Here is a 21064-nt window from a genome sequence, read left to right on the forward strand (position 1 = left end):
GGCGCTTCCCGCGGGTCTGGGCGCCGGCAGCGGACGGGCGGGGTCTGGGGCCTGAGTTTCCCCGAGCTCCGTTTTTGTCAGTGCTGGAGGAAAAGCTGACGATCACTGATCGCTAGTTCCCGGGAGCCGCGGCGGCTGGATTTTATTTATTTATTTATTTATTGTTAGTTTTTTTTTTTCTTGGTGTTGTTTTTTTTCCCCTACGGTCTGTCCGATGTGTATTAGCGAAATGTCCCGTCCCTTTCCCTCATTGGAAATGATTTCCCACTTCCATTGTGGTGAACTTTGCCTCGCCTGACTCTTTACGTCTTTTCTCTTGCTGATGGTCTCTCCTTTGTGGAAGTTTCGCGGGCTGATTGTATTTGTTAATTAGTTGCTAACAGCATCGTAATGTGGGTTTGATGGATAACCATGTCATTAGCGCTCACCCCTGCAATTCACATTTCCAGCAGGGCAGGGGCTACCCCCTGCCGAGCCCGTGATTTGTGGCTGCTCTTTCCCGTGGGTGACACGCAGCCCCATCCCCTCCGTGCTCTGCTCTCCTCCGCGCTGTGCCGCGGCTGGAGGGGGCGCGACCGCTGCAATTTTCACTCCGAATGACGAACCCACAGCTCCGGGCTGCTGCAGCCGCCTCCTTTCTCTTTACTTTGGTGTGGAAAAGACATCGAACCCCTCTCCTTTGTGTGGCTCTGTGGGTGCTCGTACAACACGCCCCCCCCCCCAAACCCCTTGGCTGCCGGGGAGTGGGATAAGAGCATCCCTGCCAAGCCGCTGCCGGCGCGATTTTCCCCGGGAAAGAACCACATCCACCCAGCTCCCTCCCCGCCCGGCGGCAGCGCCCGGGGCCCGCCCTGCCCGGTAGCGCCGTCGAGGGGGTCCGCCCGCCCGTCCCGCCCCTCTCCGCGCCTTCCCCGCCGGGGGGCTCGGCCGAGCCTGGGAGATGTAGTCCCGGCTCCCGGGCTCGCCGGCGGCCGGCGGGGCTCCTGCGGGGGACTACGTTTCCCAGGCCCCCCTGCTGCTCGGCCGGGCCGCGGGAAGGGCCGGGCTGTCAATCAGCGCGCGTCGGCGGGGGCAGCGGGACGGGGATCCCCCCCGCCCGCCCCGTGTCCCGCTAATAATAAGTGCTTCAGAGCCTTAAAAGCAGGGAGGCAAGTGTCATGCGGGCGCGCCGCAAGGGGCTGAGCTCCGGCTGAGCGCCCGGGGCCGTTCTGCCGCCGGCATAGCCGGGAGGGGGGAAAAAAGGGGGGAGAAAAAAAGGAGGAAAAAAACCCCCTCGGAGCTGGTTCCCGGGGACGGGGCGAGAGGAGAGAAGCCCGAAAGGCTGGACCAGCCGCCAGCGAAGTGGCGATGAGGCGCAGGAAGACTGCGGTGGCGGCCGGCTGCTGCCTCGCCTTCCTCCTGGGCACCCTGCTCAACCTCCTCTTCATGCCCGGCTCCGAGCACCCGCCGCCGCCCCGCGAGGAGCTGCCCCCGTCCCCGCCCGGCGCCCCCCTCTACCCGCCGGAGGAGGAGATCGGCGGCGGCCCGGCCGCCCTGGCGCGGCAGATCCGCGAGCGCTACGAGGAGGTGCTGCGCTACCGGCAGCACCGGGCGGCGGCGGGGCGGCGGCCGCTGCGGCCGCGGGAGCGGCGCCTGATGGACCTGGCGCCGCCGCGCACCTCGGCGGAGCAGCCGCGGCCGCCGGGGCCGCGGGGCCGAGCGGCGGCGGGGCCGTGGGCCGGCGCCTCGGCCGAGCTCTCGCTGGAGCCGCCGCTGCTGGGCTGCCGCGACATCCGCGATGTCAGCGGCGTGCAGTACCTGGGCTCGGGCTACACCAAGGCGGTCTACAAGGCGGTGCTCAACCGCACGCTGGCCGTGGCGCTGAAGGCGGTGGACTTCGGCGGGCACGACATCGCCCACTGCGTGCGGCAGTTCTCCGCCCTGGGCGACTGCTACCGCCTGGCCGCCTACAAGATCGTCAAAGAGATGATCCTGCTGCAGCGGCTGCGCCACGCCAATGTCCTGCAGGTACGGACGGGGCGGGTGGGTCGCGCCGCTTCTCCCCGGCTCTCTCAGTCCCGCCGCGGGCAACCTGTCGGAGCTACCGCCGAGCGGGCCGGACCGCGCACAGACCCCCGTGTTCCGTGGGGATCCGCACCCTCTCCGGCAGGCGCGGTTGGGCTGGCGGTCCCGGGACAGATGTCCCTGTCCCTGGCACTCTGGTTCCGTTCCTCCCGTGCCCATCGCGGTCCGCAGGAAGGCACGCCGATGGGCGCTTTCCGCTGGCAGCGGCGGTGCTCGCCCCCCGGTGACAAGTGAATGGCCCCGGCGGGGCGCCCGGGCCCGCGGCAGGGCCGGGAGCGGTGCGGGATGCGGTGCGTTCCCCTCCTGCGCGGCATCCTCCCGCTGCGGCCGGCCCTGCGGCTTGCGCTCTCATCCTGCTTCCTCGTAAACAAAACGAATAGTGAGGTGAGGAAGGAGGCGAGGGGGAGGCTGAGGAAGGAGGACTCGGAAATCCAAAAACACTCCCCAAATGGGGGAAATAGAGGCCGGCTTGAATGCAAGCACCGAAGGCTCCGGTGCCCCCGGAAAGAAGGCAGCGGTGGGGTCACCGCTGGCAGCCTCTGCTGGGACTCCTGGCGGGCTCAGCTGGATCCGCGCAGCCCCGGCACACGGGTCAGCCCGGGGGGCTCACCCAGGACAGGCCGGGTGGGAATCCTGCTGGCCGGTGTGCCGGCACCGCGGCACTTGCCAGAAGGGGCTGCATTGTAGGGCTGTTACACATCAGCATGAATCTCAGCGGGTCCATTTGGATGTAAATGCTGGTATGGAAATTCCTATTGCGTTTCGCATAGCATGAGCGTTGCAGTAGAATAAAAAATGAACGTTAGACCAGACGGTCTCACAGTAGGTGCTTTTTGAACTGAACCGGGTAAAGGAGTTTTGTGTTTCTTCTTCAGCAGCTGCAGCAGGAGTACCAGCTCCCCCACGAGAACTTCAGATCCCAGCGATCAAAGCTCTCGAGTTTCATATGCTGTTCAAAGAAAGGCTAGGCATGATTTATCCACGACAAGAAAATAGATATTTTCCTTCCTTCCTTCCTTCCTTCCTTCCTTCCTTCCTTCCTTCCTTCCTTCCTTCCTTCCTTCCTTCCTTCCTTTTTCCATACTTTTTCCTCGGTGCGGCCAGGTCTAACTATAATGCATGGGGAGAACAGTGTCTTGCAAACCACAAAACCCTGTGCTCCTAGGAAAGATATTAGTTGCTCCTCTGAAGCTCTGATGAATTCTGTTTGGAAAAGGCATGCTTGGGTGCAACCATCGTTACTGGTTGCTCTTAGAAGACTTTGTTTTCCCCCCCTCCCCCTAAAGGTTGGTTTGGTTTTGTTTTGTTTATCCCAGTGTAAGTGAGTTGGCCAGAGTGTATTTTTTGTAGTTGAGTCATTTTGGTAGGCACCAGCATTTCTTTCCCGTGTTTCTCGTGTGTAATTTTCTTTGAAAGGATTAATTTGGCAATAATTTGGAGCCTTCCCTCTTATGGAAAGCAAGGGGGTTGTGCTGTCTGTCCCTGCAGATGAGGGCAGGGGGTCCTCTGGCAGCACTGCTGAAGTTGCCCAGCGCTCCTCTTCCCGCCAGAGCAAACCTTGGAGGAGCCGCAGGAATTCACTTCTCTGGTTCGGGATGTCAGGTAGACTCTGAAGGGGGAAGCACAGGCGAGGTGTGGGGTGTCCCACGGCGGGGACCGGGGCAGGAGCAGCTGGAGGATGAGCAGGCACTTCCACCAGCGCCAGGAGAAACACGCCCAGCCTCCGTGCTGGGAAAATGCTCTCATGGGCAGAAATCCCGTCTGTTAGCTAGGGCTTCGTATTTACATGCCACCCCATTTAAAAATAGATTACACTTAAATCAGAAACATGTTTTCAGATTCATTCCGATCTTGTCACTGCGTTTCCTTTCGCCTGCCCTCCTTCTGCACCAGCCCCAGGGTGCTGCCAGGAGGGAGGGGAGCCCCACCGCCCCGGACGTGCCCCCTTTGTTGTTCGTGGCGTTGTGGGGGCGCACGGGGCCAGGGAGTGAGGGCCAAACGTGGGACGGGGCATTGCCTTGAAAGGAGAGGTCAATACCGACCTGACAGGCGCTCTCTGGGCACTGTCGGGACAGCGCTGTGGGCCAGGAGCGAGTCTCCGGTGTCAGGCAGGAGCCGTGGAAGCGATGCGGAAAATGAACACCAGGGAACAACATGAAATATATTGGTTATGCCTCTGTTAAAATCTCACACAGGACAGGATCGGCTGACTTCATGATTTTTAACTTGTTTTCAGCAAAAGCCAGCCCCGGGCTTAGAATTCACTGTCCAGGATTTGCTGCCGAGGCAGAGGAATCAGTCTTCCTCTGGCTTTTGACAGGCACTTCGGCTCCCATTGGAGCAGGAGGACCGCACCGGCTCCAGACGCCAAAGGCACGATGCCACATCCACGGGGCCAGCGGGGGCCGGGAGCGTCCCTGCCTTTGCTTCTTACCTCGGTTCTGCTCCTTTCCCCCGTCCCCGGCAGCTCCCGGCATACCCGAATAGGAGCCGGCTGATATAAATAGCAGGAAGGACGTGCCACCCTCCTGTCACCGTGCCGGGGGAGGGCAGGGCTGGCGGCATCCCCGGCCGGGGGAGCGGGCAGGGATGGGGCAGGGATTGGAGGGACGGGCGGCTCTCACCCGGGCTCTCCGGGGCTGGAGGCGAAGCGGGGCCGCTTGGGACCAGCGGGAGCGCTTCCTCAGCATCCCCACGCCGCGGGTGTGGGAGGGAGCGACCCCAGGGATGCGGCCACGCCGGCGGCCGGGCAGCCGCCCTGCTCCGCTGGAAGCCTCCTGGGCATCCCCAGTCAGGGGCTGGTGGCGGTTCATGAGTTTCTTTTGCTGAAAATAGAGTTTCGTGTCGGTTCAGTCCTAGGAAAGGGGGCTTTCCTGTAAATCTCTGGCAGCTGACAGCCTGAAGTGTAGTTTGTAAGATAACAGGCTTGTTCTTTACTGTCTCAGCAGTTCTCATTCTGGCCTGTCTCTTGTCAAAATCAGCTTTTTTTTTTTTTTTTTTTTTTTTTTAAAGCCATCCTTTAAAAGAGACTTGATTGTTGTACAATATATGATAGAGGGGAAAAGAGCTCTTTCCAGAAAGTACCAGTGCCTTCAGACAGCGTGCTGACATATCCACCATACCCTCCGCCCGGGAAGGAGCCAGATGTGTCAGCTCTGGCAGATGTGGTGAATCAAGCCTAGCAAAAGAAACACGGAAAAGCAGCAAGAGGGAGAGTGGTTTCCCATTAGGCAATGCTGAGGTGAAGGCAGCTTGCCTTCCTGTTTTTATTTCCATGCTCTGCCCGTCCCTTGCACAATGGCCAGCGCTGGGCCACCGCCGCCCCTTGCCCCCGCCGTCTGGGGCTGCCCGAGGCTCCCTGGGGCAGCAGCCGCTGGGAAGGGCAGGTGCAGGCTGCCGTGGAAATGTATTTGCTTTGGAGTGGCCAAGAGAGGGGTAGTTCATTAAAGTTGATTTTATAATGAAGGGCACCGGGATAGAGGGGGAACTGGGTCACTGGTTTGTTGTAACAGAGGATTTAGCGGCTCGCTAATTGCTTTGCAGTCGCTCTGTGTCAAATGTGGTGCCCGATCTCTTCCTTTCACTCCGTGCTGCTTTTTCTTTTCTTGCAGAGTTCAAATGCTGCTGTCTGAATCCTGGCTTTCTGTGCATTTTAGTGGGGAAGATGATTTAGTGTGCTTTAATTCCTCCCTGCCCATATTTGAGGAAGAAAAGAAAATCAAACCATTTGCAGTTAATTTCAAACAACGAGCACAATTGTAGTGACACAAAGGGTTTGTTTGATTTACTGTAATAATGTAATTACAGCCCTGGAATATCAGAATTAAGGGTGGTGCTGTTCTTTCTTCATTTGCATTGCTGAAGAGAAGGGAGGGAAGGTCTGAAACTGCAGATGTTTGGAAAAGTGCAAGCTTATTTCTGTGACATCTATTTATCAGCACTTCCAGTGTGAGTTCACAATGATTCATTTAAGAAGGAGCTACCACTCTCTTTTTGAAAACACACACAAAAGGGTTGGCTTTGTCTGATGCTGATGGAAGACACTCGCTGCTAACAGCACCAATGGCTTGCTGGCTGCCCAGACGAGGCCAGTTCATTTGGATTTTTTAGCTTTAGTGTGAAGTTAAAATGTGTAATTGAAATACTGAGATGGCATCTGCCATCTAGAAAAGGTACTCTTCAATTATCAAAGCAGTTTCTATATTAATTGAGTCTATACTGTATTGTATTTGTGACTGATTTTTTTAAGGTGGTCATGATTATGGGGAGAATATTTGTCTCTTGCAAAATTAATTGATTAAAATGGACTGCAAATAATCCATCACTTACTGCTTACAAGCAGACTTAAGATGTGCTAGCCGATCACAATATTTTTAAATACCCATTTTTAAACAGGATTTTCTTTTCTTTACATGTGATAATTAAGAGGTTTTTTTACCCTGATGGTTTCCCTATACATATGCATAGCCAACAGGATAGGGCAGTTTTAATTTTAATGTGAGAATTAAAATAATAAAGCTTTGTATATGGTTTGCGTATTCCAGGTGGAAGTAGATAATCTTTCCAAGTCTGAAGAGAGTCAATATACAATTAATTTCCCGTGCAAACTTATTTGCATAGGGATTGCATGGACTCTTGGAGGTCTGGTCCTTCACCATCCTTTTTGCAGGAATCCCCTGTTGTTTTCACAGAAGGCAGGGGGGAAGGACTGTAGTGGGTACAGCTACTCAGGGACCTCTTCCCTGTTGCCAGCGGGTGGGCATTGAATCGCCTTTGTGGTGGCAGTGGTGCGGAATTCCCAGCAACAAGTCTTACCCATGTCTGGCTGGAGTTTGGCCATCGGAGCTCTGGGAACTACTGACCTGAAGAAAGCTGCTGATAGCAGCTGGTGGGAGTCTATATGGAGAATTTGTCACTCTTAATCTTTGGATGGGACAGCAGAGGTTCCCAGTTCTTGGGGATCAAATCTTTCAAAACCAAGTGCCTAATGAGAATTAACCTATGAGGCTGGAGCTGGGTGGGCTCTGGCTGTGCACCTCAGATACAGGATTGCTGCACTTAGAAAGGTCATGTCACACTGGGAGTGTTTTGTAATGTTTTTCTAAATTGCCTCAGTTGAGCTGCTCTTGGGACAGGTTTGTTAAAGATGAATGAGGCCTCCACGTGGTGCAAGACCAGGCTGACGGTGGCTGTTTAAGTGGTGTTGGGATCAGAGGAACCTCAGCCTCCAGACAGGTGAGCCTGCCATCTCTTGTCAGTGGCAGGGGAGGTTGGCACCTCTTGGTGCCACCTCCTTCCTCTGGAAATTGCTGCCGCCACCAAGCACTGCCTGGCGAACCGTGATAGAGCAGCTTCTTTGCCCCAGTCAATCCATTGCTTGGCATTACCGTGGGTGCACCTTGAGGGAGATGAGGCATTGACATCTCTTGGGCTCCCTGAGAGATGGTTGCTGGTGGTTGGCACAAGGTGTTGGGGATGGACATTGATGTGGTGAGTGAGAAAAGCAGGCAGTGCCACCTACTGATGGCTCGGCAGAGACAGCCTGCTGCTGCTAGCAGATGTCCCCACAGCCCCAAGGAGCTCGGGCTGGAGTGGAGAAGGGCAGGGAGAGCAGACAGATGCGGTTTGGCGAGGAAAGAAGAATTACACAAAGTGCTTCTTTATTGTGAGGCTGCTTCCCCAAAGGCCCAGATGTTATCCTGCACTTTTAAGAGTGAAGAAAGGATCTGTTAACAAGAACTCCAGAGCTGCTGGAAGCATAGAACTGATACAATTGCAAACCCACTCTTAACTGTTCCTGTCCCTGGAAGGCAAGCTGCACATCTTGATGCTGAAGTCACCAAATAATGTTTTTTTCCCATTGAATTCCTTGGGATGGCAGAGGGTGTTCAACTTGCAAAGCTGCTGGCAGGAATGACTTTCCATGAGGCATATGTCATCACATAAGTTAGAAGGGCTACATTGTCCCTCCTTTTGAAAGTAGCATTCATAAAACTAATCCCAGTCATTTGTTGAATGATTTCTATGGTTGTTTCTCAGTTTTATGTGCCACATAAATCACTGCGCAAGACTGGTTTGAATTTCTGCCTCCTTTATGGGAGTTGATGACTTGCAACCTCATCCAGTTTCTTTGAGGAGAGCCCAGCACTGCTTCTTCTGCTTGGTGGCTTTGGAGAGATCAGTGGTCACCACAGGATGCTGTGGGTACGATCGAGTTGTCCCTTGCTGCTTGCTGTTTTTCATGGGAGCAACAATGAATGAACAGGGTCATTCTGGGCCGTCAATATCCTGGCCTGGAATTAGTTATGACCAGGACAGAATTGCAGAGGGAAGCACATGGTTTTTATAACTTATCCTTTCATTCTCCCTGTCCCCCCGTGTGGGATAGCTAGGTAATTCTCTTCTCCCTGGTGTCCAGTGATAAGGCACGTGGGAATTGTTGAAAGCTGCTCTGGGGAAGGTTGAGACCTGACATTAGGAAGGGTGGTCAAAGACTGGAACAGGCTGCCTTGAGAGGTGGTCAATGCCCCAAACCCATCAGTGTTAAGGATGCATTTGAAAAATGCCCTCAATGGCATCCTTTGACTTTTAGTCAGCCCTGAAATGGTCAGGAAGTTGGACTACATGTTCATTTCCCTTCCAGCTGAGATATCCTATCCAGTCCTATCCCTGAACTGGATCACTGTGGGCCTTTTGCATGTGCTCTGTCCTCTAGATGCAGCATGCTCAGAAGGGCAGGCAGGGAGGAGGAGAGGACCCCTGGAGTGGGACACCAGGGCTGGCATAGCTCTGCTCCTGTGTCTTTCTGCTCTCTGCATGAACACAGTGTTGGTGGATTCATGCATCAGCTCAGGCTGTGCTTGGAAGTGTTGCAGCCCTGGTTTGTGAAGTGTCTGTGTCAAATGTGCAAGCTGGGTTTTTTTAAAGATGTTTTTTATGGATTTTTGTGTCAACGTAGTTGTCTGATGGTTCAGGTAGATGCCCCATAACATCTAACTTCTGTTGCCATTTTTCATTTGAGTGAAGGCTGTGAAAAACTTGACAAGAACTGGTTCTCACAGGCACTGTGCTAATACTAATATTGACTCTAGACTAATTTTAAAGGAGTTGTTCTTTTTCATCACACTCAGCTGAACTGCTCAGTTTAGGTAACAGACACCAAACATGGGTATTTTATATTGTTTAAGGCCAAATTTGGAACAACTTAGTCTGGATAGACTTGCCTTTTTCTTGGACTATGTAACTGCAGATAGATTTCAAGCTTATTTTAAAGCTTGCTGTGAAAAAGTTCAAAATTATATGACTCATACAGGTGGATTTATTATAATGAATCCAAGACAAACATTTCTGTACATGTGATGCACAAAGTATTTGACACTTTTGTAATTCAAAATCATGTCTTGACAGAGGGTTAAACTTGTGGTGCAGTGGAACTGAATGCTGTGGCTGGGGATGGAGGTCAGGGGAGCTTCTGATCTGGGTATTTACAAGATAATGAACTATGTCTCCAGTGATATCAGCCTGTTTCCACTGAAATCATGGTTGTATGAGTGATCCATTTGTCTTCACTGGAAGGCTTTACAAGAGCAGGCTGCTTGAGTGACTAAATATTTGCAGGGCTGGGCCTTGAGCTTGTGCAGTGCAATGCAAATTCAAAGTGCTGTAAATGCTTTTAGTAGAAGAATTTTCCACTTCAGAGTATAAGGAAAGCAGGGAGAGTAAAAGGGAGATAACATTACTAAATCATAAGATTATAGCAACATAATATGTGTCAGAACAGCAGGTATGTATGGATATGTATACACACATATACCTCTAAAATATATGGAGATATCTGTGGACCTTTATGGATATAGCAACAGATATGGGTAAATATACATAGTGTCAGTTTCTGAGTTCTACATTCCAGTTTTTCTATTAATGAAAATATTTAGTAACATGTTTAGTAACAGTGCCAGGAATGAGATTCTTGTACCTTTTAGTTCTCCTGGAGTTTAGTGCTAATCATAATAATACATTAATAAACAAAACCTCGGCAGAGCTGTGAATTTAGAGTTTAGTATTTGAATTACCCACTACTTGCTCTTGGTTCCAAAATCCAGCAGCAGACAAAATTCTGCCTCACAGCTGCCAGCACACAGTTTGGATTCCACTCTCAAAAGGTTCTGCATGCTGCTGGGGATGTTCTGTGTGAGTCTTTTTCCAGTAAAACTCAGCACTTTGATGGGCTCGATTGCCAGATTTCAGTGGGAGAAAATCAATTTACTTGATATATTCTATAACAGGAAAGTTGGCATTGAATTGATCTTTAGTAAATTTTGGCATTGGGTTCCCTGCATTTTCCAGGTTCCCTGTATGCTAAAGGTTTGCATGTGCTTTTGGGCTGATTGGCAGTATATAAAAATATTTTAATATGTATTTTAAAAATATATAAATCTTTCAAAATACACATGCAAGTGTTGCATGCACACATTAGGTATCAGAACAGTCATACACATATGTCATATATACAAAAATACATGTGTATATATGTGCTTGTATATATATGTATGTATATTTATCTGTGTATGTACCATCAGCAATGAAAGTAAATTTTTAAAATACAAGTGATTAATAAACTTTAAAGTGACAGAAATGTCTCAAATAATGTTCTGGTAAACTGTAGCTGTATCAGGCTGTGATAGGATTTCTGCTCTTGCAGGCATGGACTGAGTGCTTCAAGGATGAAAGGTGAATCCAAGGACTGGTTGCCTAAAAATATTACATTAACTTAGCAATAAAGTAGAAAAGCTTCTGAAATACCCTCTTCTGGTTTTGAAACATAGGAGCTCAAGCAAATGGCTCATCAAAAGGCCAGTAGGAGCTTTTTATTTCCCCTGGGCACCAAAACACTACAAAACATAATCTCAACACAACCAGTTTTGATTAAGCAATTCAGTGTCCGTGTATTTCTGAAAAGAAAGGCTGTGTGAAGTGTTGAGTACTGTCACTCTTCATACATGTGAGATTGTATTTCATTGCCCTTTTCTATTGTGCGCAGAAGTTGGGTCCTACTGTAGTCAAAATTAAAAGAGAATAGCAGTCCAAACTGAAAGAGAAGAGAGGTTTCTGAAATTTCCTTCTGGTGTAATGCAGTTGAGCCTGTCACTTGTATTACAGCTGGTAACGGGGTGCTTGAAGTTCACATCCCAGGACTCACAGAAATACCATGTTCATTAAAGAAAAAAGGGGGAAATTGCCAGTTTTTGCAGTTCTAGAGAAAGAAGAATACTCACAATGAGATGTGATTTTTTAGGAAGTGGCATGATCTGTACAGGGTCATTTTGCCCTCAGCAATCCTGCACAACCTGGCAGCAGAGCCCCAACTGCGGAAAGTGACTGGAGACCTGTTTGGAAAAGGTGGTTCCTACTGTTTGTGACTGAGCAACCTCCATAAAGGAAACACAACACTTTGGCAATGGTTCAGGTTTGACATTGATTTTTCTGAAAGTCCAGCCAGGGTGTCTACAGCAATGCAGGAGGGGTCATCGTTTGAACAGTCTTACGCTGCTGATGACAGCTTAATAAGCTTCTTTATTTTGTGTTTTTATTCAGTAAGCTTGTTGGCTTTTGTGTGGAGGCTGACCTCTGCTTTTGCCCTCCCCTGCTGCCCCAGCTGCTCTGAAAGGGGCACCTCTGTCTCCATAATTTGTAGTAAAAGGGAATTGTAAAGGGAGGTGAACTGGCTGGCTGTAGGGACGTGGGCTCCTACAATGCAATGTAACTTTCACAGGGACCGACCCTGTATGCCCAGCATGCCTAAAATCTGTTGGGAGTCAGTGGGAATTTTGGGTGCAGGAAGACCAGAGCAGGACTGAGCCTTTATGACTGAGAAAATCCAAAAGGCGAGGGAATAATTTGGTGAACGGGGCTACTCGAAAGAAATGAATTATGACACATGATGTGAGAACAGGTCAACATTTCATATCTGGCATGCATTTTTCTAAACAGCAGAAAGGCATCCCAGTATTGTGACTGTTTGTTATTAGATTCTACACAAAAATATATTGGGGTGGCATTTAAATGCAGTGACTCGAGATAGCAAAAAGATGTGGGATTGTATTTCTTTCCATTCGTTTAATTGGAACCATACTGAAAAAGCGTATGAAAACCATCACTCTTCAATATGTCTGAAGTGTAGCTTTGTGACGCTGAGAATGATGTCCAACCTAATAGAATTTCAGATAGAGGAGATATTTTGGCTCATCTTTTGCTTCCAGCTATATTCAGTTTCCCCGTGTGGTTATTTTTCTTGTTATTGTATGCACCAGCTATCTGTTTCTTACTTCACTGTCTGGGAATACAAACCATTCTGTCTCATTTCTGACCTTAAAATGGATTGGACAAAAACAAAAGGAAGTTAAAAAAATGTTTTGGGTAGTACCCTTGTTCTTGTTTCTTGTGTTGTGTAAGCTCTTTAAACGAAAGGCCTCAGTATTTCTGCCTGGGAATATTTTACATCTATATGTATTTTGTATTTTGTAACATCTGTGCTCTGGGTGGTGGTTCATCAGGAGGGGATGAATGTAACCATTTCAGATGCTTAACTGGCTGTTGAGACTTGCCCAGTTTGTAATCATGGTAATTGCACATACAAATATGGCCATGTAATTACATGTGCATTTTTGCATTTAGTTTCAGGAGTTCATTTAGAAAAGTATAAATGCGGCCCAATAAATCCTTTATATCTCAGACTTCTGTGCTTTTATAACTCTATATAATTATGTATCTGGAGAGGTTTCACTTATGTAAAATCAATAAAGAGCTCAGGTTAGTTTATGGATCTAGTCAGTTATTTGGGCAGTGAAGACTTCTGCCAAGGTACAAACTGGACGCTAAAATGAAAGAATTATGGGCAAAATTCCAACTGAGAGCAAACTTAACTTTTTGTTATTACTATTGATCGAGATACAATAGACATAAATAGGTACTGTAATTAATTTCTACTCCTGTGATCATATGCACATAGGTAGTAAGACTCATTTTTCAAATTCTTTTGTGTAAATATGTATGTGTATTATGTTTGTATTATCAGAAGGAATGGATAATTGTTGTTTGTCTTGTGTGTTTCTATTCCCAGAGCTGTTTTCACAAATGTTGACAGTGTCTGATGGAGACTGATACCTTTTTTGTATTCAGTGTGACTGAGAACCAACAGTTACTGCAATACTGTCATTTCCCAGTCCCAGTGCTAATTGCACTTCTGACTTTTTTTCCTAGTGGATAATATTGCTAAAGACAAGAGCTCAATTCTGCAGATGATACAGAAACAGATGCTAGGTTTTGACATTCAGAAGTGAAGGTTTTCAAACCTGCTGATCTTCATCCCATCTCCTCAGTGTGCCCACACACACGAGGGGTGGGAAGTAGCTGGTAAGGAGTGCAGAATCCAACCTTCCCTGAGAAAATAGTATGTGTTGTAGTAAATATTTTCATTTAATTCAACTTTTGGTTAACGTTGATAGCTTAAACAGTTGTGCTGATGTGGTCCTCTAAGATTTAACTGCTGGCATTAAACTGCACTAGAGTGGTGTCACAGATGATAAGGAACAAACCCAAGTCTGGTCTGAATGGCTTTAGATGGAGAAATTACTGCTGTTAGTGTCTTTGTCATGGTTGTGGCAGCAAAGACAAACGTCCGTTTTCCTACTTCAAATGTTCATATCGGCATCTATCACAAATCCTCTTTTTGGCATGTTTTAAAATAAAATCCTCTAGCTCTTTTTTTTTTGTTTAAGTTAATGTCCGTGTTTAAGCAGCTGTTTTGAAATACAGTGCCATTTTTACACCAAAAAGAAAAATTGTTTACTTCTTTTACATTTTTTGGCACCCTTTTTTCCTTTAAATGTAGACAGCTACAGTCAAAACTAGCAGCATGGCTCATAACAAATCCTGTATTTGCTGACTTTAGCCTGGTCTTTGCTTTTCTGCCTGGGGAGGTCACAAGTTCTAAGAATGTGCTGGATGCTGGGATCTGCTTGCAGGGGCTGTGTGCAGCCTCAGCCACTCCCTCTGCTCAAGGCACTCTGCTTTCCTCATGATTTGGGATCACTCCCTGTCCTGTCTGCCCCGGCCTGGCTTCCTCTGCAGGGCTGTATCCGAGTGCCCTCAGCACTGAGGAACCTCCCCTGGCATCTTCCCTGAGCTTTTTAAAACTCAGAGAGGTTTGGAAAATCAAATTGCTCAGGACAATGCAGCAAAGGAGTAGCAACAGGGCTTTTTTTTAATGCTGCATTTTCACACCAACCCTTTTACTGTATGTTTTATTTGACTGGGGCCAGAGATTACATTTAATTTTATTTCATGTGCATGCTGTTCTGGCTGGAAAGTTGTGATCAGATCCTTATCTGGCTCATTTAATATCCTCTCTGCCAGGGCTTGGCAGGGAGTTCATAAAAGCCTGTCCCCCAGCCTGTCAGACATTGTCCCGCTCCATATAAAGCAAGACAGTCTCTCTTCCACAGTCTTTAAATATTCTTCTAGTGCAATTATTTGTGCAAGTGGAAATCATTCAAATATCTTTGGAAAGCAAATAGAAGAAGAAGCTGGAGTATGGCTGAAATTGCCATTTAAATGCATTTGAATTGTAGAAGCTACTGGCAAATAGTATTTTGGAGTATTTTTTCTACTTTAATGATACTGTACACAGAAATTCATCAAGTATAATGAGAGGCAATTTCTGGCTGGGAAAAGATAAATGTTGGCTTTTCAATTGCTTTTCAAGGTGCTGTGTCATTGAAATACACGTTGCCACTCAAGGCACAAACAGTAATCCTATGGAAAATGTCATTAAAATATTTTACAATGTTTTTAAGCATAAAATCAATATTATTTAGTCAGATATTGCATGGGTTTAATTACCTTTCCTCAGATAGTTTTCTCTTTCTGCATTCATAGAAAATGTTATATTATTGTTATTATTATTTTTTATCTTATATATTTGTCATGGGTTTACCCTATCTGGGTGCAAGGTACCCATGAAAGCCACTCTCTCACTCCCCTCCTCAGCTGGAGAGGGGACAGAAAATATTTTAAAAATATATTTAAACTCATGGATTGAGTTAATGAGAGGGAGAAAACTCATCAATTAATGTCATGGGCAAAATACTCAACTTGGGGAAAAATTAGTTCGGTTTTTCAAATCATAGTGGGGTAATGAAAGATAAAACCAAATCTTAAAAAACACCTTCCCCCTGCTCCTCTCTTCTTCCTGGGCCAAGATGTTGATGTTGCCTGCTTGTGTTGTTTCCAGCTCTATGGCTATTGCTACCAAGACAGCAATGACATCCCAGACACGCTGACGACCATCACTGAGCTGGGCTCGCCTTTAGAGATGATTCAGCTTTTACAGACTTCCTGGGAAGACAGATTCCGGGTGAGTAGCAGCTGTTTTATAAGGACTTTTAGGAGAGTGGGAAATAAATAATATTGTGAAGCAGGGGTTGTGTACTCTTCAGTGTAATTCACATTTATTAAATGTTTGTTTTGCCTGTGATTGCATCTTGGTTTAGAAGCAGCATTTAGCACTCCCCTTCTGCAGTGTTAAAGATGCTGCTTTTTTTTGTTATTTTTGTCTGTCGATGTTATCTAATTGTAACCAGTTCTATGGTTTTTACATGATATCTTGAAACATTTCTGACTTGCTAAAGCTTGAGGCCCAGGAGTTTTGGCATTGTGCTCTACGACTGGGATTTAAGCAATACAAGGATGTTACATTTCTCTCCTGATCCTTATCATAGGTTTGTTTTATAATTGTTTTCTACTGCTTCCTGCTCTGTTCATTTTTTCCTGGGGAGAGAGTGAAATAAATGTACACAAATCTCAAACCCAGTTTGTCCTCCGCACTGGCAATTTACCAGGAGCACGAAGGTCACACTTAATTTGTCCAAAATGAAGCCAGACTGCAGCAATGCTTTGATCAAGACAGTGCTGTCTCACTTGGTGTATATGGGGAGGTGTTGTTGTCTGAGGTTCACTCCCTAGGATGTTGAAAAGCAGCAGCAGTCTCCAGCTGAAACCCTTTGGATTGCTCGGCTACATCTGGGCCAGAAAATTAAAAGTGCGCCTGAGTGAGCTCCGAGTGGAAAGAGCAAGGTGCAGGCCACGGCTGTGCTGCTGCACTCCTGCACTCCCTGAAGGCTGGGAGCAGGATTGGAACCTGTTGGAAATGAGCCCTGGGCCATGCTGTCTTCTGGATCCTCCCTGTGTGGAAGAGCAGCCTCGGTGCTGCTCAGACCTGGCCAGAGACCATGCTGGCCAGTGTGCGTGTGGGATTAAGTTTCTGTGCCCAGGAATGTTCCCTGGCAGAGTTTATTTTACTCATACAGCTGTGAGCAAGTGTGCTCCCTGCACTAAGCTTCAGCTCCCTTTTCCTGAAAGAAGCAGAGGTACTCAGCAAGCTTCCCAATACACAGGACCACCTGCCTTTAGCTCTTCTCATCCAGGGAATGCAAATAATGGACTGGGACAGTAATTATGTGCAAAATAAATGACCAAGAGATATGTGAGATTATGGCTAATAAACAGAGAAGTTTCTTTCCAGTGTGGATATTTCTGAGTGAGCAGTTGCAAAGGGAGATGAAGGAGAATTAGATGAAAACCCTCACAGAGTTACAGGTGAAACATTGCTGTGACCACTGTAATGAAGTCCTAAACAATGTCAAGCTCATTCGTTTGTCTAGGACGCAACTAACACAGAAAGAAAGGAAATAAAATTGTCTTCTTGATATGTGAGACTTGTTTGTGGTCCAGTCCTGAAAATGACTGCATAAATCCATGAGGTCATTCCTACAATTGATAATTTCCTTGTGTGGACGGACTCAGCAGTAAGATGAGTAAGCCAGAGGTGTGTGACACAACAAAGCCTTCACCAGTGTGCTTAAAGCTTATTGTGAGGGGGCATTTGCAGTCCCAGCCTGCAGCCTGTTGGGCACAGAGGTTGCTGGTGCAGGAGCAGGTGGTTTTTTAGCATTTGAGGAAAGACAATAATTTTGGGTGACAACCTGTGGGTTTGTTCAAGCTAAATTCTGCGTTTGTTGGCATTTGAAGATACCTATATCATAGATTATCTTGGGCTGGATGGGTTTTTTCTCTACAGTGTGTTGCAGGATAACACAGACATGAGTTCTGTGCTCTTCTAAGGGCGGTCAAGTTTAGCATCCCATAACCAGGCTTATACACACCTACAAACATCTCCGTACGAACTATGGTATCCTGTAAGTAGGAGAAAAATGTTCTTGTCTGGTCTACCAGTAGAAGGATTATGTAGAAGCATGAGATGGTTCTAATGTCGTACAAGTGAAGGGTCTGTGAGGGATAATTTCAGCTATGCTCAGCCTTCTTATCAAGGTTGCATTGAGGTGTACCCTTGAGTGTTTGCTTAAGCTCCTAGACTGAATTTGGATTTGACTGCTTCAATTCACATGCCTTTAACATTGTATTTTAATAGAAAACAAAGATTATATAAGCAGTAAAAAGCCTGCTAAACTGAATAAGACCTGTTATTTATTTAATACATAAAATAAAAATTCCAGTATTTAACTGTGTTCATATTACTGCTACATTTGGATTAATAGGTTACATAGTGGATTCTAAAGAAATGCATGAATTGAAAACAGGACTTTGGTAAAGGGGCTGAATTCAATGTCCATCAGGGTTGCTGTCTAGTAAGAGTTACTCAAGTTTCTAACCTGCAGTGAAAAAGTGAAACGTCAGCACAGAGCTCCCACCTCAGGCTCAAAGTGGTGCATGAGGGTCCTCCAAGGCAGACTCATCAAGGCAGACAGACGTATTCATTTACCTGAGGCATGGTGGAGAGTTACATTGGACCTGTGGAGCTCTTCTTCCTGAGAGGAAGAAGGAAAAAGGAAAAAGAAATCAGAGGAAATAGTGGAAAAAAGTTATAAAAACAGTCAAGAGGCAGGATCAGTACAGAGGCAATACAGACACTGTCTGCAGTTGGGGCTCCAGGCATGGGTGCAGGGCGGTCCAGCCAAAATTTCCAGACCTGGAGTTTGTAAAAGAGCGGGATCAGACTGTGTGGTCAATGCCTGTGCATAATGAGTTATTAAAAGTTAATGCTTTTATTTCTGTTAAAAGTAAGAATAGCAGCAATGAGCCCTGCTTCAAGAATAGTGTGGGAAAGTACTTGTAAAGAAGCTTATTTTTGTTTCAAGTCTCTCAGGGTTTTACAATCAGCTATGTTAATCCTGTGAAAAATACCTTGGTTGCAACATTCAGTTTTGAGGCTAAGTTATAATGCTTGTAATAAGTAATAAATTTATGAACATGTCTTCAGCTAAAGTGGTTTTGTTGAATACTTTGCAGTGAGAAAACAATGCGAGGTACCCCTGCTTTTGTGTTTCAGATATGTCTCAGCTTAGTTCGACTTCTGCATTACTTGGCTCACTCTCCTCTTGGCTCGGTGACGTTACTGGATTTTCGCCCTCGGCAGTTTGTGATCGTGGATGGGGAGCTGAAGGTGACAGATCTGGATGATGCCAGCGTTGAGGAGAGCTCTTGCACCAGTAACAGTGACTGCTTCATGGAATTCCCTGCGAGAAACTTCACCCTGCCCTGCTCAGTTGAGGGACGGTGCCAGAACATGAATGAAAAGAGGAATCTCTACAATGCCTACAGGTCTGTGATGAAATAAAATCACGTAGAATTAAGAGTGGGCCTAGAGCTCCAGCATCCTTTATAGTTATTCACATCAATGAGCACAAACTGTCTCAGAACCAATGCCCAGGACTAAGTGAAGCCATGAATAATTGTTTCATTTGTGAAAGTACGTGGCATTTATAACGTTTTAAATGTTTTGCGTACTCTGAGTGTGATTCACCACTCAGTCTAATTCTGTATTGGTTGAAGCCCACTGAATTCTTCACTCAAGTAGAGATTTTCATAGGAGTGAAGCATAAGCACTTTTGGAGCTGGGGGCCCACAAGCTCTGTGGTGAAATGATTCCAGCAGCCCTTTGGTGTGAGTTAAGAGGGGTCATCACGTGTTTTGTATCACCAGCTGAGCAAAGGGCTGGCTTCAGAGGGAGGCTTAGAGCTCAGTTCATATCCTGCCCTCTGGCTCAGTGCTCCCTGCATTCCTGGGTCCTGCTGTGATAGGGTGACAACAGCCCCAGTGTGTCCCTGGAGCTGCTAGGACCACCCTCAGTTGCTCAGTGACAATCTGGGGTCTAAGCACAAACCTTTTAAAGCAAGGGTGATTTTTTCAGCCTTCCCTCCCAATGGGGTCTGATTGTCAGTGCCATTCCCACAGTGGGGGACATGTGGATGATGGACCATGCTGGACCAGTTTGCCACGCTGAAGGAAGCATTCAGCTATTGCAACATCTTCCAAATTTGATTCTAAAGGTGGGTCCAGTTTTACAGCTGGGTCCTTCTGAGTGATGGCTTTGTGTTTGTGGTCTTGGCTCTCCCCCACTGGCCATCACAGCCCTGGAGGGTGTGTGGGATGCTGGGAGAGCCAAGTCACTGCTTTCCAGGGAGCCAGTAATGGATGCTCAGTGCTGTACTCATCCTGCCATTGCTGCTCCGTCTGATGGGCGCTACTGGGAGAGGGCTTGGCTGATCCAGATAGGAGGATGGAGATCTCAGAGCAGTGCCATAATGGTGTGCTCATTTCTTAGGCTTCCCTTTCAAGTACCATGCCATTCACTGCCTTCCAGACCACACCAAGGAGAGGCTGCTCCAAAGAGCTCCTTCTACTTTGGTCGCAGGGCGCTCAGCAGCATGTGTGTCGCATTAGCTGACCACACTGAAATGGGCTGCACCACATGACAACCATCTGCAGTGGTGCAGCACTCTGTTTAGTGTGTCCTGCAAGATTTTCCATTTCCATTTTCTTGGCTTGAGGATCTTGCTTAGCTTGCTAGCTTTTGGTTAAGGCTGTTTGGCTGTTTCTGGGTAAGAAGCCTTTAATAGGTGCCCATCCATCTCGGTCGTAAGTGGGGACACGTCTGTGGCGTGGTGGCTTGTGGCAGGTTGCTGGTCACACTGAAGGAAGTGGTCTTTTTCTACTGCAGTTTTTGGTATTGCCTTTGAACTGCTCTCAAGTGTGTATTTCATGCACAGTGCCCCAGTGTTCTCAGACCCTGTTTTGCCTTAATTCCATAGAGACATGGGGTTTTGTTGAACAGTGGATTCACAGCGTGGGAGGCTGTGACCACCCATGCTAAGGCATTACAACAAACCCTAGGCACTTGTCTCAGAAGGTGAAATCCTCACTTCACTAGAGATAGGCTGCTAAATTTGTTATTTTCATAGGTGCACTCTGTTGCTGTAGGCTTAGAGGTTGCCCTGTGATGCTGTTAGGTAGGAGTCAAAAGCAGCAATATGTCAAACAATGCATAAACCCCTTGTAATTTTAAAACATAGCACACCCTAACCTTGAAAGCATACTTAAGTCTATCTCGCTGGTTTCTTTATGAGGTAAATAATTAAAGGAGAGAAAACATTTGGGAGAAACCTTTACAAGAGCTGGCCCATCTTGACTTTCAGATGGTTACCTCCTGTCACAAATGTGCCTCACTGTGTTTTCCTCCAAATATTTGGGGGAACAGTTTTCAGAGCACTGGACAGTTTTAAAAGTAAAGATAATTAATATTTTGAACTATTAACCAATAGCTGAGATGAATTCTCCATCACTGAGAGTTCTTAAATTAGGATCAGATACTTCTCAAAAAGAAACACTTTGTAGGAAGGAATGTGAAAGGATCTGACAGTCAGTGTTAGGCAGATCACAGAGGATACCACTGGCCCTGCAATCGATGAATAACAAATGTTCCTGCAATTAAGTTGTGCAGACTCCAGTGTCTGTACATGTCAGGATTTCACATGTGGGTGTTTGCAGTAGAACAGTCACATGTTTCTGTAGCCCTGTGGCTACAGAAAAACAATAACCTCCGTGACTTGCTTCCAGCCAGCACTGAGCAAACTTAGTGACAACT

At 47.2% G+C, this 21064-nt stretch overlaps 1 protein-coding gene across 1 annotated transcript in view; it reads left to right on the plus strand.

Annotated features, from left to right (window-relative positions):
* The first annotated feature begins 1024 nt into the window (after nucleotides 1-1024).
* PKDCC (protein kinase domain containing, cytoplasmic) overlaps nucleotides 1025-21064 on the plus strand; it is a 35452-nt gene continuing 15412 nt past the window's right edge. The window contains exons 1-3 of the mRNA XM_033056280.1: nucleotides 1025-2007; nucleotides 15356-15478; nucleotides 18470-18741. Of these exons, the coding sequence (XP_032912171.1) occupies nucleotides 1348-2007; nucleotides 15356-15478; nucleotides 18470-18741 (1055 nt within the window). The 5' untranslated portion in view covers nucleotides 1025-1347. The remainder of the gene's footprint in view (nucleotides 2008-15355; nucleotides 15479-18469; nucleotides 18742-21064) is intronic.

The sequence above is a fragment of the Catharus ustulatus genome, chromosome 3 (assembly GCF_009819885.2).
Source record: "Catharus ustulatus isolate bCatUst1 chromosome 3, bCatUst1.pri.v2, whole genome shotgun sequence".
Classification (NCBI taxonomy): domain Eukaryota; kingdom Metazoa; phylum Chordata; class Aves; order Passeriformes; family Turdidae; genus Catharus; species Catharus ustulatus.